Source organism: Alosa pseudoharengus, unplaced genomic scaffold (genome assembly GCF_046254945.1).
Source record: "Alosa pseudoharengus isolate Yale_2024_CS ecotype anadromous, Long Island Sound unplaced genomic scaffold, YU_APseudo_1.1 YU_APseudo_1.1_scf_8, whole genome shotgun sequence".
Classification (NCBI taxonomy): Eukaryota; Metazoa; Chordata; class Actinopteri; order Clupeiformes; family Clupeidae; genus Alosa; species Alosa pseudoharengus.
Window position 1 is genome coordinate 39,946,279 of NW_027468870.1, and position 20,423 is coordinate 39,966,701.

Below are 20,423 nucleotides of genomic sequence, written 5' to 3' on the forward strand. Positions count from 1 at the left end.
AAGACGACTAGCTAGATCCGGTTAGCATCATTAGCATGCTGCACATATTTGTTAAAACTCTTGCATTCAAGTTGACTTAATAGCAATGTTTCCCAAAAGTGCCTGTCCCAAGGAGAACAAGTATTACCTTGAAACTTAAACACACGTGGGGAAACTGAACAGTCCAACTAGTAGACTATGATAAGCTAGCCAACTGGTACTTTGTTTACAATATTTCCATGCTTCAACCAGACAGCTGAATTAAAGAGGTAGAGTTGTAATAGAAATAGTAGGCCTAGGCTATAGGTTTAGTTAAAGCAGCTGGTGGATCTTACTGCTCCCATCATCTAGATCAATTTATGTAAGGTGGCAATCTTTGTTGTTTTAAGTCAGTCCGAGTCAGTCTTTTTCTAGTTTTGACATTACGACAGTATCAAACGTTTTTGATAGTATCTCAAGTCTTTTAGTCTTGGCTCATAGAAATAGTGATGTAGACAATATAAAAACAATTGTTAGCTCTCTCCAGCACCAAACAAGAAGGGTCAAAGTTGTTAGGCTAGTATTACTCCACTTACAGAACAACTCGACAGCCCAATGACCTGCCCAAAAATCCATTACAAATTACAGATCTAAGCAATTCACCTTCACTTGCTCATGCATATGGAGAAGTAACATGATCTAATTTGATGTTGTTATATGTATGACACCATAGGTTGGGGAGGTCACACATAAAACAATGCTGCAGAAACACGAAAATATGACTTTGATATGAATATACTATATGGGTAGTTCCTGTTGATATCAAGTGCATGACGGGAAATAATGAAAAGGAATCTAGTCGCAGGCTTGTAAATAGTGACCCTGCAAGATTCTTAGTCCTTGCAAAATAGTCCGTGACTATACGATTTGTGACTTGTCTTTAGATGTGAGAGGGTGTAAGACTAGTCTTTCAAAACAACTTTTCCAAGTCTTTTTAAAGTTTTATGATGTATGGTAGAATAAGTTGCATTATCATACATAATGTACTTTTTACAGCATATGGAAAATGTTTGGAGTGGACAAAAACTGTGTGACAGAAAATGTTGGTTATTGGGTGACAGCGCACTTTTGGCTGATCTGCTATCCACTCCGCTCCTCAGAATTCCAGGCCACAAAACAATTTCACTTGCATCGAATTAACAGAAAAATTACAGGCTCATACCAGGGACAAAGGCTTTGGGCCCTATTTTGCCGATCTACAACACATGGTCAGTGGCGAAAAGCTTAAATACATTTAGGGGAGTGTCCAGTTCACATTTGGGGTGGTTTTGTTATCAAATGTCGGCGCATTGTTCAAAAAGGTTGTTCTTCTGTTTCTTAATCAGTCATGGGTGTGTTTTGGGCGTAAGTCCTTTCAACCAATGATAGTGATCTGTCCTTCTCTTTAACAGCAAGCAGCACAACTTCAAACAGCGCATTGGCCAGTCAGCGGCGCATTTGAAGGAATCTGCTCGCATGCGAGACTGTGTAGAACGCACAGATTCCACTAAACCTTGCTTTACTGAGACCTGTTTGTGACTACATTTATTCTGCACTCACCTACTCAAGGCATGGTCTCATAGGCAAAACAGTTCTACACAGTTATTTACTTACACTATAAGTCGCTCCTGAGTATAACTCGCATCAGTCAAAAAATCCGTCATGAACAGGAAAAAAACATATATAAGTCGCACCGGACTATAAGTCACATTTATTTAGAAATGTATTTCACAAAATCCAAAACCAAAAACAGAGACTATGTAACTGGATTATTGAGGCCAAAAAGATTCATGTTAATGAAGACGAAGGAGTGAAGGCAGCCAAGAGGAGGGCATGAAGGTAATTGCTAAGCAAAAGATTAGCAATTTACAAAAGATTCACTGAACAAAAATGTGGATGTGGTACATGAAAATGTAACTAAAAATGTGGAGAATGCAATGCAATCAAGCATTTTGGACGATGTGGAGAGACAAGCCGGCAGCAGATTAAATGCTGGAGAGTAAAAAAGATGCGGTTTTAAAAGCAAGTGCAGACCGAAGCTGCTGCAAGCAGGTGATATTTAGAAATTTATTTAACAAAATACAAGACCAAGAACAGACAGACTATGTAACTGGACACATTGAGGCCAAAAATATTGAGAATTCTACAGGAATGTTACTGAAGACGTATGAGTGAATAGTGGCAAGAGGCAAGCCGAAGGTTGCTGACAAGGGCCCGACGCTAATTTTTAAAGCAATTTACAAAAATCACTGAACAAAAATGCTGATGTGGTACATGAAAATTTAGCTACAAATGTGGAGAATGCAATGCAATCAAGCATTTTGGACGATATATTGGCAGAAGCTGGCAGCAGAACAATTGCTCGGCTGGCAACCTCCGAGAGAGCGGCTGGCCACCTCCAGAGAGCGAGAGAAAAAAAGATGCACATTTAAAACCAGGGTCTAAATTTCAGCGCGGGATTGCGGGTATTGCGAATAAATTATTACTTAGTATTGAGCATAATAATAAAAGTCCCGCAAATCTATCCATCATAATGCGAGAAATTCCCACACATTTTACAGGGCTGTCTGACATTAATCTAAAATGGAGCGGCCTGAATGCGGGACTATTGACTGGACGGACCAACTCTGACTTCAATTGAACCCCATGCAGAGACACACGCGCGTGCGCAGGACCACTTTGGGGGTGCCTCTCTCTCGTTGCTCTCTCTCTCTCTCTCAGCAGGATTTGTCACTGCTGAAGTCAAATTATAGCCTATAGGTGCTTCAACATCAACTGCTATCGACAGGAAAGGAAAACAAACGTTTAGCAATCAGGAGCCGTCAGGAATTTTGCAAACACAGAAGCATGACCGCCTATAACGCGAGAGAACATGGATGACTTCTCCATTTGAGGAACGTTATAATCTATTGCGGACGTGAACAGACAGGAGCGCACAGTAGGCCTACTTTCACTTTCTGTGCGTATTCATTACGTTAAAGATAATAGCAAAACAGCGATCAAATATTACATGGCAGTGAGTTTTGTTTTCAAATGTTTTCATGCATGTCTAGATAACGGGTGAGGAATGTTTAGGAGACTCGTAAATCCTCAAATTTAGGCTGTGCAAAGCACAGCACCTTTATTTGGCCATGGCTTTTATTCCGAGTCAGCTAGGCCTTTATTTCTTGCGTTTTATTGTGAGACATAGGCCTACTTTTCATTTGGAGCGGCATAGGCTATCAAAAGCAGATGTTCAATTTGAGATTTAATTTACGTTTGGACTGTTTGATTATATTGCTAAATATCGGGACTGATGACCACTGAAATCTGTGGGGTATTTAATGGCTCACTATTAAGTTTCATGTAGTGTCGGGATTTCGATTGCCATCCACTTATTTCGAGATAAGGTATCCACTTTCATTCATTCATAGAACGTGTGCTGTGCTGCAAGGGAAACCTTATTCCGTATAGCCAAAGAGGTCTAAGATAGCCTAAATGTAGTTATTTTTTAAATTATGCATGATTTACTTTTTATAAAATTCATAGGCTGATGCCTGCCAGCAACAATTGTGTTTAAATGTAGGTTACTGCTTCAGCCTCTAGCTCAGAAGGGGGCGGCATGCAACTAGCTTGAGAGCAATGAGGGCAATGTGTTGGAGACTCATGGTGTAGGACAATGACTTTTCATTGGCAACAATACCAACCAACATTATAAAATATTAAGAAGAGCTCTTTTATGAGTTAAATCAGTGGTCCCCAAACTTTTTCTTCCGAGGGCCAGCTCACTATGCCTGGCTCTAAGAGTATATCAGTAACCATAAATAGCTTAGTGCTGTGAACAGCAGTCTACCTTAGTTGAATATTCCATTACATTTAATCATAGGCTATTGCAATTTAATACCATTGTTAGCTGTGTTTATATTGCCATCATTGCCATATCAGTGTAAAATGTAGCTCAAATTAAATAATAGGCCTACTAATAAAAATACTTTTGCATTCCATAAAGTATTAGCAGGGAGTCCCAAAAGTATATTTTATTAAAAATGTGTGAACTCTGAAGTCTTTGAATACACAGCACATGTTGTGAATATCCTACAAATAATTTAACGAAGTGTGTATTCGTACCCCTGGTACGAATAGCCTTGGCCACACAACTGGGCTATTCACACCCTGTTACATAACAACAAAAACATGTTGCTCGCGTGCCCAAAAAACATGGCCGACATTCGTTTTTTCGTCAGCAGAAAGTGAAGAATTCTGAACGGTTTCAGCACTAATATCTGTTCAAATTAAAGTTGAGATGGAAAAGTTGTGTTTTATTTTCATAATCTTTGTTCAGTGAACACATACAACCGTCAGTTTGTTAGCTAATAGAAATTTCGTGAATGACGTTCAGGCCCATAAACTATTAGTTTACCTGCAAACCTTAAGTTCTTGTTGAAGCAGATAGTGCAGTGATCACAGGCAAGGGCTGGCACGCAGGAGACCGCGGTTCGATTCCCGTGTGATGCGGAGTGAGTGTGCATGTGTACCAACGTCTCTGGAGAGAAGGCGCGCAATTTGAACAAGAAATCGGTTCTCAAACGGAAGTTTTGATTGCAACAATTAGCTAGTTCATGCACCAGGGTGTAAATAGCATGCAGTACTATAAACACCTGGGTACAAATAGCATCCACTTCTAACTGTACATTGATGCAAACAGCATACCTTATTCAGAGTGTCTATTACACAGCTGAGCTATTCACACTCTGTTATGTAACAACAAAAAAAACATGTTGCTTGTTTTTTTTTTTTTATATTATTACATTGTGTGATCAATTTGCCAGATTAAATGCACATAAGAATTCACTTCTTATTGCACCAGGGTACGAATAGCATACACTGCTAATTGTACCAGGGGTACAAATAGCCTTACCCATAATTTAAAGTTCTCAAACTCTGAGAATTTTAGGAAGTGCTGAAGTGGTCTGAAATTACCACCATTCTAACTTTTACTCACCTTATGAGAACTTTGTGAACTCTTTGTATGAACATTTGAACGAGTGAATAAAAAATATAAATAATTATCCCAGAAAGTCCCAGAAATATGACTTGAATAGACGTTAGTTAGTTATTAACAATTAATGGATAAACTTTTAGAATACTTTGAGCACTGATGCTGTCAGCATAGGCCTCTTACATTGTTTGCAGGTAGGCCTCTACATTTCATTCCGTTTTCGATGGCAAACGCGAAACAGCGCCAAAACAACCACCAGTGGACAAAAAGAGTATTAACATGTGTACTGTTAAGACTCGCCATAGAGAATGAATGGGGGAAATTGCTGAGGTTATAGTTTGACGATGTCGTACTCCCGTGCGGGCCGGATGGTACATACCACAGACATGTTTTGGGGGGCCACCCAAAATGAGGTGGCGGGCCGTAGTTTGGTGACCACTGAGTTAAATTGAAACAAAATAATACTGGCTTTTATTTGTCCAAATCTGAGGCCCGGCTATAAATAGATTCCCGGCCATAATTTGACAATTTAGGTATGCACGTGTGTTTCAGGCATAGTGCAAGCACTAATCTCTGACTGAAAGTGCACAGGACTTGTGCATTTGAGAGCGCTCTCTCGCGGCTGTAGGGTTCATGTCAGTTAATATAAATTAACATTTAAAAACATGTTCAATTATATATTTTTTTCATATATAAGTCGCACCTGACTATAAGTCGCAGGACCAGCCAAACTATGAAAAAAAGTGCGACTTATATAGTTTCGATTACGGAAAATACCGTAATCGAAAAGGTAGCCTGAAAATGCAACCCTTACCCCAATAATGTTCGAATGACTGAATTAAAATCCTAAGGCTATTTATCCTGCAAAGAAGTCGTTTGCGACTGCTTGCTAAGGACTGCTTACATCTCGTGACAGTGAGTCTTCAGCTGTGCTTTAAATGCGCCTTTTGCCATAGACCAGGTTTTTCTTGGTCAGTGGCGTAATGACTTTTAGAGGGTGTAAGATAGCGATTTTAGGATCATGCACCAGACCACACCTTCTGCCACACCCCTGGGCGCAAGGCTTAATAAAAGTGAAGCAAAATCCGCCACTGACTGGGAGTAAGATAAGAATAAGCTTTGCGTCACGTTTCTGATCGTCAAAATAGAGCCCTTCATCATCTCACTTTCCCAGCTCTACTTCTCCTTCTCTTTTCAAACATGTCCTGCTATTGTTCAGTGCTAATCTAACAATTTCCAGCTGAGCTTCCAATTACTGAATGTGCTGACCTCCCTAGTCCTCAGTACCACAGTACCACCACCCTAGTCCTCAGTACCACAGTTTGTAGAAAACATCAAGCACTTACCCTGATCGTGAAGCTACCCATATTTGAAATGATATCTTCGTCAGACGTCAGACATTTGCCATTTACTTTGTATTTTGAACTTTAGTCTGTAGTCTGAATTACACAATTTATGAATGACAGCACAGTTATTTGTGTTGCATGTCCACAAATATAGTTTTGCTGAAGGATATTTGTTGAAGTTTCCCACTCATCTAATATCAACACAAGATATAGGTTTAACACAGCTTCTGATACCTGGATGCCATGTTGTGCATTATCCCTTGCATATTTACCTTTTCACACCTAACCTTACTTTTGTGCCCCACCAAATGCATGATTTATGCTTCTAACAAGGAAGAGTGTCACAGTTATGCCACTTTAAGAAACAAACTACATGAAATAGATTAATGCTATAACCTATATCCAAACACCATGTATAATCTCAAGTTGTTTAAAAGTCTTGCTTACTGTCTCATTTTATTTAAAGTAAAGTACAAATTTAAATCACATTTGTCGACAAGCCATTTAGGAACATTTTTGGGCAGTAATGCATGAAGCATTTATAAATATAAGTGTAAGTATATATACTCTTTTGATCCCGTGAGGGAAATTTGGTCTCTGCACTTATCCCAATCCGTGAATTAGTGAAACACACTCAGCACACAGTGAACACACAGTGAACACACAGTGAGGTGAAGCACACACTAATCCCGGCGCAGTGAGCTGCCTGCAGCAACAGCGGCGCTCAGCCATGCCTCAGCCATGCCTACTGGTCGGGGCTTGAACCGGCAACCTTCCGGTTTCAAGTCCGAAGCACTAACCAGTAGGCCATGGCTGCCCCAATTTATAGACTGTCTTGAATTTTCCCTGGGGATCAATAAAGTATCTATCTATCTATCTATCTATCTATCTATCTATCTATCTAATATTATTGCTTTCCTTAGTAACAGTTTTCCAAAGATAATAATGTTGTTATTGGCAACAGTAATGCATAGTAATATTGCATATTATCACTGTAAATAGTCACAGTTGGGGTAATGGAAGTCCAATTTGATTTTCAAAATGTCAGAAAACAATTGTTTTTTTTTATTCCATACCTTAATGTGTGGTATGCATGAACACCACAAGTTTGTGTTTTCTCCTAGTCCAATTGTCTAAATTTTGTGGGTAAAAAAGGGGTAGTGAAGTAAACTGCTTTTTAAAGGATAGTAAAATGTATCACCCAACGTAAAACTTATTGCAATTCCTGAGTAAGTTGACCAACACTGTTGATGAATAATGTGCTTACTGATGCTTGAAATGAGCTTTTGAGCTGTAGCTTTCAGTTGTTGTTATCAGACATCTAATGATTTTTTTTTTCCCTTACAGTTTGCTCACAGTATTCACGAGGGGTATTTGCAATCTTCGGCCTGTACGACAAGCGTTCTGTGCACACGCTGACATCATTCTGTGGAGCCCTACACATCTCTCTTATAACCCCCAGTTTCCCCACTGAAGGAGAAAGCCAGTTTGCACTACAGCTTCGCCCATCTATACGAGGAGCACTTCTTAGCCTCCTAGGCCACTATGACTGGAACCGCTTTGTCTTCCTGTATGACACTGACCGTGGTAAGGAATGGTGAAACTAAAAACAAAAAATATGAATGAAAATGAAAACAGTAAAGTCTGTAGCAAATTCACATAATCATCATTTCAGTTGTGACTGGAAGGTGCAAACAAGTCAGGTGCATCTCTACAGACTCTTTTTAATCAGTGTCAGTGATGAGTATATAGCCTGCTGTCCAGACTCAGACTCACTACTTTGTGAAGAGAGTCTGGCCTCTTACAATTGGGAAACGTTTCCGACTCTAGCATCATAACAGGCATAGACTTTGCATTAGCCTTGAAATCACTGGTCAAGTTTAACCAATAATAATTGATCAGGGATTTCAAACGTCCAGCATTGCTACCGTTTACCACAGCCGCTTTAGTGTTATTGTCAGATGCCAGAGTAGTATAGGATTTTTGACCCACGGTTCGATACGAACCTCGATTTGTCTTTTTTGTGGGGGGGGGGCTAGACATTTTATTAAATAACATTTCAATAGCCTACCTTAAAACACCAGAGGATTACAATATAATATATAATATATCTGTATTATTTTATATCCTGATATTTATGACAGCACACTTTATGCAGATTAGCTTATAGCCTAGGCCTACTATTTCTATTACAACTCTACCTCTTTAATTCAGCTGTCTGGTTGAAGCCTGGAAATATTGTAAACAAAGTAGCATAGTTGGCTAGCTTATCATAGTCTACTGATTGGACTGTTCAGTTTCCCCAAAGTCCTTTTAGGCAAGTCCCTCCACTCGGCGGCCATATTGCAACGCTTTTTGGGCTCATCTGGCATCCTATTCGGCAGAAATGTGCGTGCGCAAGGCTTCACAACACCAATCTTGCTCCAGCGGCGAGTTCACAACACATGATTGGCACGATGTCTTCACAACACACCATATGATTGGCTTAATGTATTCATATCACACATCACATGATTGGCTCAATGTATTCACATGTCGACGTTTTGCCGAGGAAGGGGTGGAATATGTGTAGATAACGGTGTTACAAACTCACCCCATGCATTTCTATGGAGGATTTTTTGAGTGCTGTGTCTCCTCATTAGAAAGTCTCTGGCTCCCCATGTGTGTTTAAGTTTCAAGGTAATACTTGTTCTCCTTGGGACAGGCCCTTTTGGGAAACACTGGTATTGAGATGATCAGTCAACTTGAATGCAAGAGTTTTGAATGTGCAGCATGCTAATGATGCTAAGCAGATTTAATAGTAATTTAGCTAGTCGTCTTCTATGCGTCCTTGCTTTCACAATTGTGAATGTTTTATTTGGATTGTGTTGGCCGAGTCACACGTTTCCATTGAGCGAGAGAGGGAGGTAGAGCGAGAGAGAGCAGAGCAAGGAGAATGGGTTTACTTCTATACTGTTTGGTAAAGTTGAACACCTGGTCTACAATGAAAGCAACGAGAGGTATGAAATTATGATTTATTTATTTATTTATTTTTGGATAACGTAGGCTACCAGGAAGTAAAGCGGGAGATGTGTGTAATTGCTTATGCGGCTATAAAGTATTGCGTGAAACACTAGAAAGGGTGTGTCGCGGTTCTGCCTTTTCACGCCACGACACAGGTTCGTGGATATGGATATAGGAATTTTACATGAGCATGCCGTTAACTGGGGTGTTGTGTACCGTTGAGCGTAGACCAAATGCAAAAGCACAAATTTCAAAGGCTATTGGTATGGGAGTGATTACTTTATCAGGTGCATGTTCATGGAGGCATGGATGTAATTGTTTTTAGACTGTATATATTTTAAAAGGTTTTAAAATGGTATATGTTTATATTCAATACATATTTAATTTTGATGGAAAAAGTCTTTTTTAAATTTTTTGTTTTTTAAACAATTTGAAATACATGTCAACATATTTTCTATTTATGAAAAATCAAATCTTCCTCTTATGACATATTGTTTCAGTTGTAGTCACAAGGTGTCACAAATATTGATGTTACAATGACTAAATAAAATTGAGTAGGATAAATGTGTTGAATACAAACTATTATTAATCCTTCACTACATGTACTGTTAAAAATGTTATTCTTTAAACATGATGGCAACATTTGTGGACATGTTAAGTATAGTATTATGCATATACTAATTATTACAAATATGAATTTGATCATGCAGGGTATTCGATACTTCAGTCCATCATGGAAAAGGCTGGACAGAATGGTTGGCAAGTCAGTGCTATCTGTGTGGAAAAGTTCAATGATGCAAGTTATCGTCAACTTCTTGACGACCTAGACCGCCGGCAAGAGAAGCTGTATGTCATAGATCTGGAAGCAGAAAGACTGACAAATATGCTGGAACAGGTGGGACAGTCATCTTAATTGTAATTATCAATCTGCTATAAAAATATAATAAAAATATTAGTTGATAAACATATGAAGAGATTGGTTACAAAACGCTATATCCTCCATTTAGATGAATTTTCATAAATATTATTTTTATATTTTGTTTTCCAAGTAATTTCAGTGGAACTGTATTTAGTTATTATTATTTTGATTTATTGTTACTCAATCGAAACAACACAACTGCAATTTAATTGATATTACTTGAAATACACAATTAAATAACATGACTTATTCATGTTTTCAAAAACGGAGATATAGCATATATTTTATTAGATATTGTGTGTTTAAATGTATAAATGAGTTTAATTAGTGCAACGGGGTGAAGTTAATACAGGGTGTTTCCATTGATAGAATAAGTTTGAAAAGGTTGTAATGTCATGTCATAAATACCTACCAAACATAGATAGTCTTTGTTTATTTTAGTGTGAGCCCTGTACTGTCTGAGCAGTGCAGATTTATATTGAAAATGACAAGGGGGCAAGCATATAACCCACTAAAATCCAACCAAGTCCAAGATCACACAATCACAGGATATCAAGATTACAGTAACTGAAGAAAAAGTATCAGTGGTGATGTGTCAGTCCTGTCAGAACCACACACTGATCAGACATCATTGCATGTAAACATGCAACTTTAGCACATCTCGAGACCCCGTCTCTCTCTCTCACACACACACACACACACACACACACACACACACACACATGGACCAATACTGCTGACATCATCACAACACATGTACATACACATTAAAAGTACGACAGGTACTTATTGCCATAATGTTATTACTTTAACACTGTGAATGTTATTTTATAATTGGGATACTTTTGGTACTATTGGTACTATTGTTTTTCTTTAACATCAATGTTTGCATAACAAAGAAACATACAGCCAACAAACAACATTTACTAAATTGAGAGCACAATTTAGTAAAATGAGCTTACAATTTAATAAAGCGTTCACACAATTTAGTAAAATGAGCACATTTAATAAAATGAGTGCACGTTTTCTGGATATACAACAAAAAATATATTATAAGGGTTCCGTAAAAAACGAATGGGTCCACCATGTAAGCATAATACAACATTAAAACAGACCACCCTGAATTATGTATGAATCTAATTAACCTAAACCTGAACCTAATTATGTACTGGTAATTGAATAACTGTATACCCCACATGTTTATAAAACAGATTACAGACTGTGCCCAAACAACCTAGCCTGGGTGACCCCAGACATACCTAATAGCAAATGTAAAGTAACAAGTGTATTGCTCGGCAGGTCCACCTGGAAAGGATCCCATTGATGCTTGTTTCTGAATTTTCTGTTTTACAACTTTCATGGGCAGCAGTGAAATTAATTTTAAATTGGTGGATTGAACTCTTACCAAATCGTTTCAGAAGTGTAGCAAGCACATCTTTCTTGTTTAAAACTTTGAGCTTTGAGCATTTATGTAAGCTTTCAGTAATTCTAGAAATAAAACTTACTAGAGGTTCAGTTCTTCAGTTTTTCCAGGGCTAAAAAAGGGGGAAAAATGTCTTTTATCCAGCAAAAGAGAGAAGGTGGTTTCAGATTTCCACTGCTGGAGAATGAGCCTGAGCTAGGAGTGAGGCAAATGCTTTTGCACAAACTTGGAACACAGTAAGTTGTGTTCTGTCAGGTACTTGATATAAGAATCTTGTGTGCACTTCTATAGATAGAAGTTGTGATAATTAAATATGTAGATTTTGGTATTTTATCAATTAATCAATTATTGATTTTTCATGTAGCCATGGCAACTAGCCATCTAGTATAGGCCTGAATAATATGCAAAGTAAATCACCTTAACAAGAAATCATTTAACCTGCCATGGGCAAACAGTGAAGTGTGCAAGATTATCATTATTTTTTACTCTTGTAACCCCTTCTTAACGGGTGTGCACAGGCACTAGTTACAATACATAAAACAATGGCGCAAACAAACAGGATCCTGAATTCTCAGCGGTGGAATGGTGAGCTGGCTGAGATTTAAGGGATAATGGACGACACGGTGGTCTGTTCACAGAAGTTAATGCACGGTCGAGGTTGTAAAACGGCCCCGACGCGAAGCGGCGGGCCGTTTAAACCTCGTAGTGCATTAACTTCTGTGAACAGACCACCGTGGAGTCCATTATCCCGCTTATTCCACTGTTGCCACTTGTGTTGTGTTCATTTCCTGTTACAATTTAAACGTTTTAATCGCTAAAACTGTCTTGTTTGTAGAACTAATTTCTTCCGACACATATCAACTAATTTCTCAACTCACAGGACAAACTGCCGTTACTAGTTCTAAATGGATGGTTGCTAAGGCCAAAGGCCAGTCGTTAGTTCTATCTCTCCCGTTGTCAAGCGGGCGTATCCCAAGATTCTGATGAACTTTAGCTTTGAAACATCGCTATTTTACTTAGCCTGCTGTCATCCATCTAGCTAAAAGCCACCTCCGTCATATGCTACAATGTTGCAATGTTCTGAACGTCTGCATTTTACAGCTCGGATGCAACGAAAGTTCATTTAAACTTCACAAAGAGTTCGGCGAATTATAATATCACACTTGTATAATATACAAGTGTGATACGGCCAAAAAAATGGATCTACTTCATAGGTGTGCAGATAACATACGGTTAATGGTCGTTCTAAATTACGTAGGACAATGGGAAATTCAACCAAGCAGTGGAATAATCCTGAATAACAGTAGGCTAAAATTAAGGACAATAATAGCGCGGTGCCTCCATTGTAAAAAATACTACACTTACCTTAGGCTAGTGTATAATGTATTCCTACAGAATGTAAATATCAATGTAAATACACTAGTAGTGAATGCAGTTAAAGGAATTGCCAATACACCCGAAGTATAATGAAATATAACAATACAGAATTTATTCACTCTGAGGGGATGATGTTAGCTAATGGTTAGCCAACACAGTTAGCTTAAGCTAAAGTTACCGGTATGAAAGACAATACACTATACACAACTCAAATTAAATCACAAGAATACACATCACAAAATAGTATTAATCATACTATTAAATAACCCCCCCCCCGTTGGAGCTGCCAGAAATGCAGCTCCTTGAGCTGAAGGCAGGGCAGCAACCACTGCGATGAACATCCGACTCACCGGTCGCTCGAGGCGAAAACCCAGTATGTGTATGTGTGTCAGTGTAAGTATAAATAAGCAGCAGGGCAGTGGGTCCTCTGGTGGGCTCAGCACCGGAGCGCAAACTCATCGTCCTCTGTGTTGCTCCGGTGGGCCCAGCACCGGAACAAAATCGAGTCCGTCGTCGATGAAGAGCAGCAGGAGATAACAGGCGTCGGGTGGCTCCGCTGGGTCCAGCAGTGGAGGCAAAACGATCGCGTCCCTCTCAAAGGGTCGGTCCACCGGTGGGCTCAGCACCGGAGGAAACTAGCGAGTCCCTCTCCACCACAGGAGATCACCTAAGGCGTCGAGCTAAGGAGTTGAGGGCCTATGAACAACCGTTCAACCCCAAAACCAGCTAACACCGACAGCACCATCTCTCTGTACACTGTAGGGCCCGGACTGAGGAGATGGAATGTTCACATTCCCAGCGATTTTGCGGGCATAAACAAATAACAAATAATCATTGGCTGCTTATACAATTCAAATAAAAGCAAAACAAAGACATTTGATTGGTTCCCATACAGAACGTCATACAGAATATCATTTCCCAACATGAACATTTAAAACACAAAGCATGCTGGTCAATGGAGTTAATACAGCAAAGGTTATTAAATCGTAAGCTTTTACAGGTGCTTACACTTATGAGACAAGTGTACATTTTCTTGTAGTCTGATGTGAATTTTGTCTTAAATGTTCCTTTTTGGGCAGCACTGACTCTACCATGACGCTCCTGTTCCTAGATACACTGAATGGAATGTAGTCTGATGTGAATTGGGTCTTAAATGTTCCTTTTTGGGCAGCACTGACGCTCCTGTTCCTAGATACACTGAATGGAATGTAGTCTGATGTGAATTGGGTCTTAAATGTTCCTTTTTGGGCAGCACTGACTCTACCATGACACTCCTATTCCTAGATACACTGAATGAAATGAACTGAACTGACTGATAGTTCAGGAGAAAAGAGTTCTAAGTTCTAAACTTAGATAAACAGCAGCAAAGAAAATGAGCTTGTAAAAAGTTGCGATAAATGCTGTTTTTGAGATGAGATAAACATTCAAACTTGATGAAAACTTAAAGAAGAGTGATTCCTCTTCAACAAAATACTAAAATCAATTTGAAACAAAGAAAAAAAAGAGGAAAGAAACTAAGAAAAGGGGAGAATTGGCTGAATAATCAGAGGAACTGTACAAACTGCCAAGAATCCAGGGGTCAGGCCTAACTTCTACACAGGATCAGGACTTTCACCCAGACACCATCAATAGGATTAATGCAAGTGTATCCGGAGACTGTGCCATGAAGCAAAATGTTTACTTACTTAACCACAGCAACTTCTTTGATCATGTCCACCTGCACAAAAAGGCTATTCCATCCTTTGCCAAGACTTTGTAGGACTTCGCTCTCAACCGCGCCATCCATACCACACAGAGAACCTCTCTGCCACACCACCAACCGAGGCCACCCGGTTCACCACCAACATCAGCGGCATTGGGGCAACTCAACAATTAAGTCGAGACCTCCTAAATATGACCATTCCACAACCAGACAAAAGCATCCAACATCCCAAAGATCAGCTCCTGCCCAACACTACAACCTGGTACAGGATCAGCAGAGCAACATATGGCTAAAAATAAAAAAGAGATGGTTTCTACAACCAAAGATATCTTCTTGTGTGCAGTATATACACCTCCCTCTGAATCCCCCTATTACAATGATGAATATTTCCCTACATTAACCATTAGAACCCGATTGACGCAAAGTGTGTCAAAAAACACACCCGTGATCGCATAGATATGGCAAGCATTTCAGATGCAAGAGGAGACACAGGGCTATCCATTTGTACCAAGTATGTCAATCCTTCTGGCTTATAAAAACAGACGAAGTGACTACAAAATATTAACGTCATGTACAAAAACCAACGCTGCACACCCATTACTACATGCCACGCATGTCAGATGAAAGAGGAGACACAGAGCTATCATTTGATACCAAGTACATCCTTCTGGGTTATAAAACAGAAGAAGTGACAGCAAAATAATAACTTTATATAGCTCGACCCCGCGTTTTTGGCTGTTTTTGTGGCAAAGCATGTTTATAATCCAACGCTATTGTGTATTTCTCTATGGCAAAGAATGTTCATAATCCGGTTTTGAGATCCTAGTAAATTCCTCCATGGCATCCAATTCAAGGCTTACATTGCATCCCAATTTGTTCGACAAAGAAACACCTTTTTTGCTTTTACTTTGTTCATGGCAATGCAGTAACTGCAATTTTCTGCAGCCAGCAGAGGGCATTTAGCCTACAATGCGTCCAGACAATATTGTGCGTCTCCCCTAATTCTGATGCAGTGGCACCGCTAAATGAAGAGGAAACACTGAGAAGAAAGTTAATGTTTTAAATAGGCTATATCAATAAAATATCTAATATGTGAAGTGAAACTAGACAGGCCATAATAACCTCTGACTAGTTTTAGGCTACTTATTGTTAAATTGCAATGCGAGCGGCAGCCAGCAGGGGAGGATACGTTGGCAGGAATATTTAAAAAGCAACTGCAACTACATTGTGCGTCTCCCCTGATTCTGATTTTCATGTCAAAATTGGTATACATGATGTTGAGACGTTGGTGATTCTAAATTGAGAAGCTTTTTGAGATATGTTGTAATGTGCTAAAATAGTAATATGATGAATTTGCACACGGACCAGGGCATTGTGCTGGCCCCGGTATCGGGGGCATTCATTTTTATGATTCCCGAAACCCCATTCATGCTCTCATAGGTATTTTTTCTTACGAACCGGAACATGCAAAAATGCTAATCAAACGCATACAAAATGATGGTAGTAACTACCACATTCTATGGTAACATCACAGAACAAGATAAAACACTCCATTCTATGACCCCTTTAAAGATGACTGATAGTAGTGTCTAACAACCAAGCTGTTAATTGTTCTTCCATGTAGCAACACCATTTTGAGCCAAACATATGCCATATACATACATTCAATGTATCAATGTACATACATAAATGTACTAGATGTACTACAAATGGGGGGAAAATATGCCCGCCGCTCAGTCCTGTACATTCTCTCCGCAAAAATAAATAACGCTTGTTAATTTCTCTCCATTTCATACTCCATCCCCTACTCTTGCAGCTATTGTCTATGTTTTGTGTGCGCGTATGTGTGTGTGTGTGTGTGTGTTTATCTGTGTGTGTGTGCGTGTGTCTGCTTGTCTGCATGTGTGTGTGTTTTATGTGTGTGTGCGTGTGAATGATGTGTTTGTGTCTGTGTGTGTCACAAACATTTATGACTTGTTTATAATGTTTATGACATTACCTTACCGATACTTTCAAGTAAAGTGTAACCAAAGATTCTATAGTTAACTAAGAAGAATCATAAGACAATTCACCAATGGAACGAAATGGCACTAGTTCCTGACTCCTAAATAGGCGTGTCAAAACATAAACTTGTCTCTGAATAACCAATAATAACATATAAATATCATTTTGTATACTATTTTACAGTCATTGTTTGTGTGTGATGCCAATGAAACACTCTTTCAGACATGGAATGAATAATTTCATTTTGCCCGTTAACCGAGCTAGCTAGCTAATGTTAGCACAGTAAACGGAAAGTGAATGGGAATGTTCGCTAGCTAGCTAGCAGCTAAGGACTTTGGTTAAACTTATATATATAACATACGTTCAGCAACTTTGTGGATGTCTACTAGTTCTAGCAAGAAATATGTTAGGTTAGCTTATCAACCATCTCTGAGTCTAGAGCCTCTGAGAACAGGTGGCTGTGCACCAGAGCTTTGAGGAGACAGTGACAGATCACGAACAAAGCTATTTTTGTCTTTATTTGTTTTGTTGGAAAATACAATTTCAATGTCGGAATGTTAGGGAGACATATGGCTTGTAGAAAATGGGTTCATAACTTACATCGCTGAATGTAGGGCTAAGGGATTGGTCATATAGAGTGTCCCAGTGACTTCCGTTTTTACTTCCGCTACAAGGGACCTATCTTTCAAAAAAATATGAACGGGAGTTAATGGAGAGATAAAAATTATTTTTTGGTCCAGTTTGAATTGTGCCACGAATTTCACATATGATGTGTGTGAATTTAAAAGATAATTTTTCACGTCAAGAAAGTACTGTTGTTCGATAGATGATCGTAGATGATGATCGTCACTGTGCTGTCCTCATGCTGCTTGACCTCAGTGCAGCGTTTGACACTATCGACCATACGATCCTTTTTGATCGTCTCCAACATGGGGTCGGTCTTAGAGGCACTGCTCTATCCTGGTTCACCTCCTACCTTGCCAACAGATCCTTTTCTGTTAACATCGCCAACTGTTTCTCCCCCTCAGCCCCCCTGTCCTGCGGAGTCCCACAAGGCTCCATTCTGGGCCCCATTTTGTTTTCCCTATATATGCTCCCCCTTGGTTTAATTATTCAGAAATACAATGTCTCCTTTCATAGCTACGCAGACGACACACAGCTTTATCTCCCTCTGAAACCAAACGACCAGTCCAAGATCGACAGTCTCACGTCCTGCCTTGCTGAAATTAAGTCCTGGATGGCACACAACTTTCTGCAGCTTAATGAAAGCAAGTGTGAGATTGTCCTTTTTGGTCCCCCAAGCTCAGTCAGTACCATCTCCAGCAGCCTAGGCACCCTCTCCACCCTCACTAGGCCCCATGCTAGGAATCTGGGTGTCATTTTTGACTCAGAGCTCCGGTTTGACAGGCAGATAAATGCAGTGGTGAAAGCCAGCTTTTTTCAACTCAGAAATATTGCAAAGATTAAGACCCTTCTCAACCCCCCAGATCTTGAATGGGTAATTCATGCTCTCATCACATCACGACTAGACTACTGCAACTGCCTCTATACCGGCATCACTGAATCATCCCTGTCCCGCCTGCAGCTAGTCCTAAACGCAGCCGCTAGACTGTTAACAGGCACAAGAAAACGAGGCCACATCACCCCTGTCCTAGCCTCCCTCCACTGGCTTCCGGTTCGTTACAGAATTGATTTTAAAGTCCTTCTTTTTACTTTCAAAGCCATTAATGGAAAAGCCCCCCCCTACATCTCAGACCTCCTCTCCCCCTACTCTAATGTTAGGTCCCTTAGATCGGCCATGCAGGGGTTACTGACAGAGCTGAAGGCCAATCTCAAGCACAGGGGCTACCGTGCCTTTGCTGTCGCAGTCCCCAAACTGTGGAACAGCATCCCTACCTCCATCAGATTCGCCCCTTCAGTTGACTCTTTAAATCCCAGCTCAAAACATACCTTTTCTCTCTAGTGTTTCCCGATTCATCTTGACCGGAGCCCTGCTTGTACTGTCGTCTCTTTCGTGTATTTGTATCGTCTACTTTATGATGTTTTTTTGTATGGCTTGCCTCTGTCTTATTTGTTATATGTTATATGTTTGCTTCCCACTGGTCTCTGTAAAGCACTTTGGTTGATGCAAATCATGTTTAAATGTGCTATATAAATAAATCTGATTGATTGATTGATTGATTGATAGACTTCAAAAGTTATGTTGGTTTTGTGCGAATCCGCTCAGTGTACTACATCTCTCATTTCGAACGATGTATGTCACCAACGTAATGAAACGGTAAAATTAGCTGTTATGCTAGTTAACGGTTGCATCTTGCTGCCTGCTATGTCACTTAACAGTATCTAATGTACAGTCTATGGACGAATACAACTTACCTGATGTGTTTAATCCTCTAACTCATGGTATTTTCATCGGCAAGGAAAGCCCAATTACGATCTTTCACAATGTTGTAATTCAATAGTTACGAAACAAACTGCAAATGTCTTTACATGAAAAATTGTCTTTAAAATTGACAAACATCATATGGGTAATTCAAGGCACAAGTCAACCGGGACCAGAAAATAATTTCTTTTTCGCCATAGACTGGCGTTCAAAATTTTTTGAAAGATAGGTCCCATGGAGGCAAACGGAAGTGGCGTCACTGGGACACTCTATTCCGAGAAAATTTTCATTTCTCCCATAGGAATACATAGACACTGGACCTCCCACTAGACTCCTAAATGGGCGTGACGGCTTCGAACCCTTCGAACATACCAGCTTCACAGCGTGCCAGAATTGACCCTCTTGAATCGTTCTCCTCTTCAGCCCCCCAAGAAAATTATAGTAATAATAACAAATTTGATTTATAAATGTCTGACTTTAAAACAACATAATCGAATAATGATTCTTTTTCTATATTCAGTTTCACAACAATGCTCTCCTTTCGTCTTGAGTTTACTACATTTATTCATTTAGCAGACACTGTTACAAGTGACTTACGTTAACTATATTACAAGGGCATAATGGTGGAAGCTGGGAATGGAACCCACAACTTTACAGGCTACTGAACGCTAGCCCAACTCCTTAACCACTACACTACCACCACAGTTATTATGTGTAATATCTTTTTGCATGTATTTTTTCTGTTGGATTATATTTAAAATTGTAATTAAAAAATTTTTTAAAAAAAGTATTGAAAATGGATGATGGTTCCAAAATCACTGAGTAATTGTGTTCGAGATCTCAATCTTGAACAAAATAATAATCGTGTTAATGATTTTTGCCATAATCGAGCAGCCCTAATGTTAATGATGTTTCACGTCCAATTTTAACACTACCGTAATGTACACTAAATTCAAAATTAGGTAGGCCATAGAAAACGCAAGCTAGTTCAAACCCCCCCCCCCCATATGTGTAGTGCTTCTTGTTTAGCTCATCAAACAATGCTGTTTTCTACCATGCTTTTGTATGTTAAGGGTACTGTATAGGATGCTCCATTATTTTCATTGTGTTGTGTTTACCTCTGCAGATTGTGAGTGTTGGCAAACATGTTAAGGGCTACCATTACATCATGGCCAATTTGGTGAGAGGAATTTGATTGTCTTGTCACCCATTCATTTGTGTTCCCTGTATATCATTCATCTCCACAGTCACTTTCTTAATGTCATAATTCTTTAATATCATCTGTAATACC

General features: G+C 39.4%; 1 protein-coding gene across 1 annotated transcript in view; it reads left to right on the forward strand.

Moving 5' to 3' along the window:
* LOC143112743 (glutamate receptor 4-like) overlaps window positions 1-20,423 on the forward strand; it is a 203,983-nt gene that overhangs the window by 63,997 nt on the left and 119,563 nt on the right. The window contains exons 3-5 of the mRNA XM_076275008.1: window positions 7,669-7,908; window positions 10,035-10,219; window positions 20,259-20,312. Coding sequence (XP_076131123.1) covers window positions 7,669-7,908; window positions 10,035-10,219; window positions 20,259-20,312 — 479 coding nt within the window. The remainder of the gene's footprint in view (window positions 1-7,668; window positions 7,909-10,034; window positions 10,220-20,258; window positions 20,313-20,423) is intronic.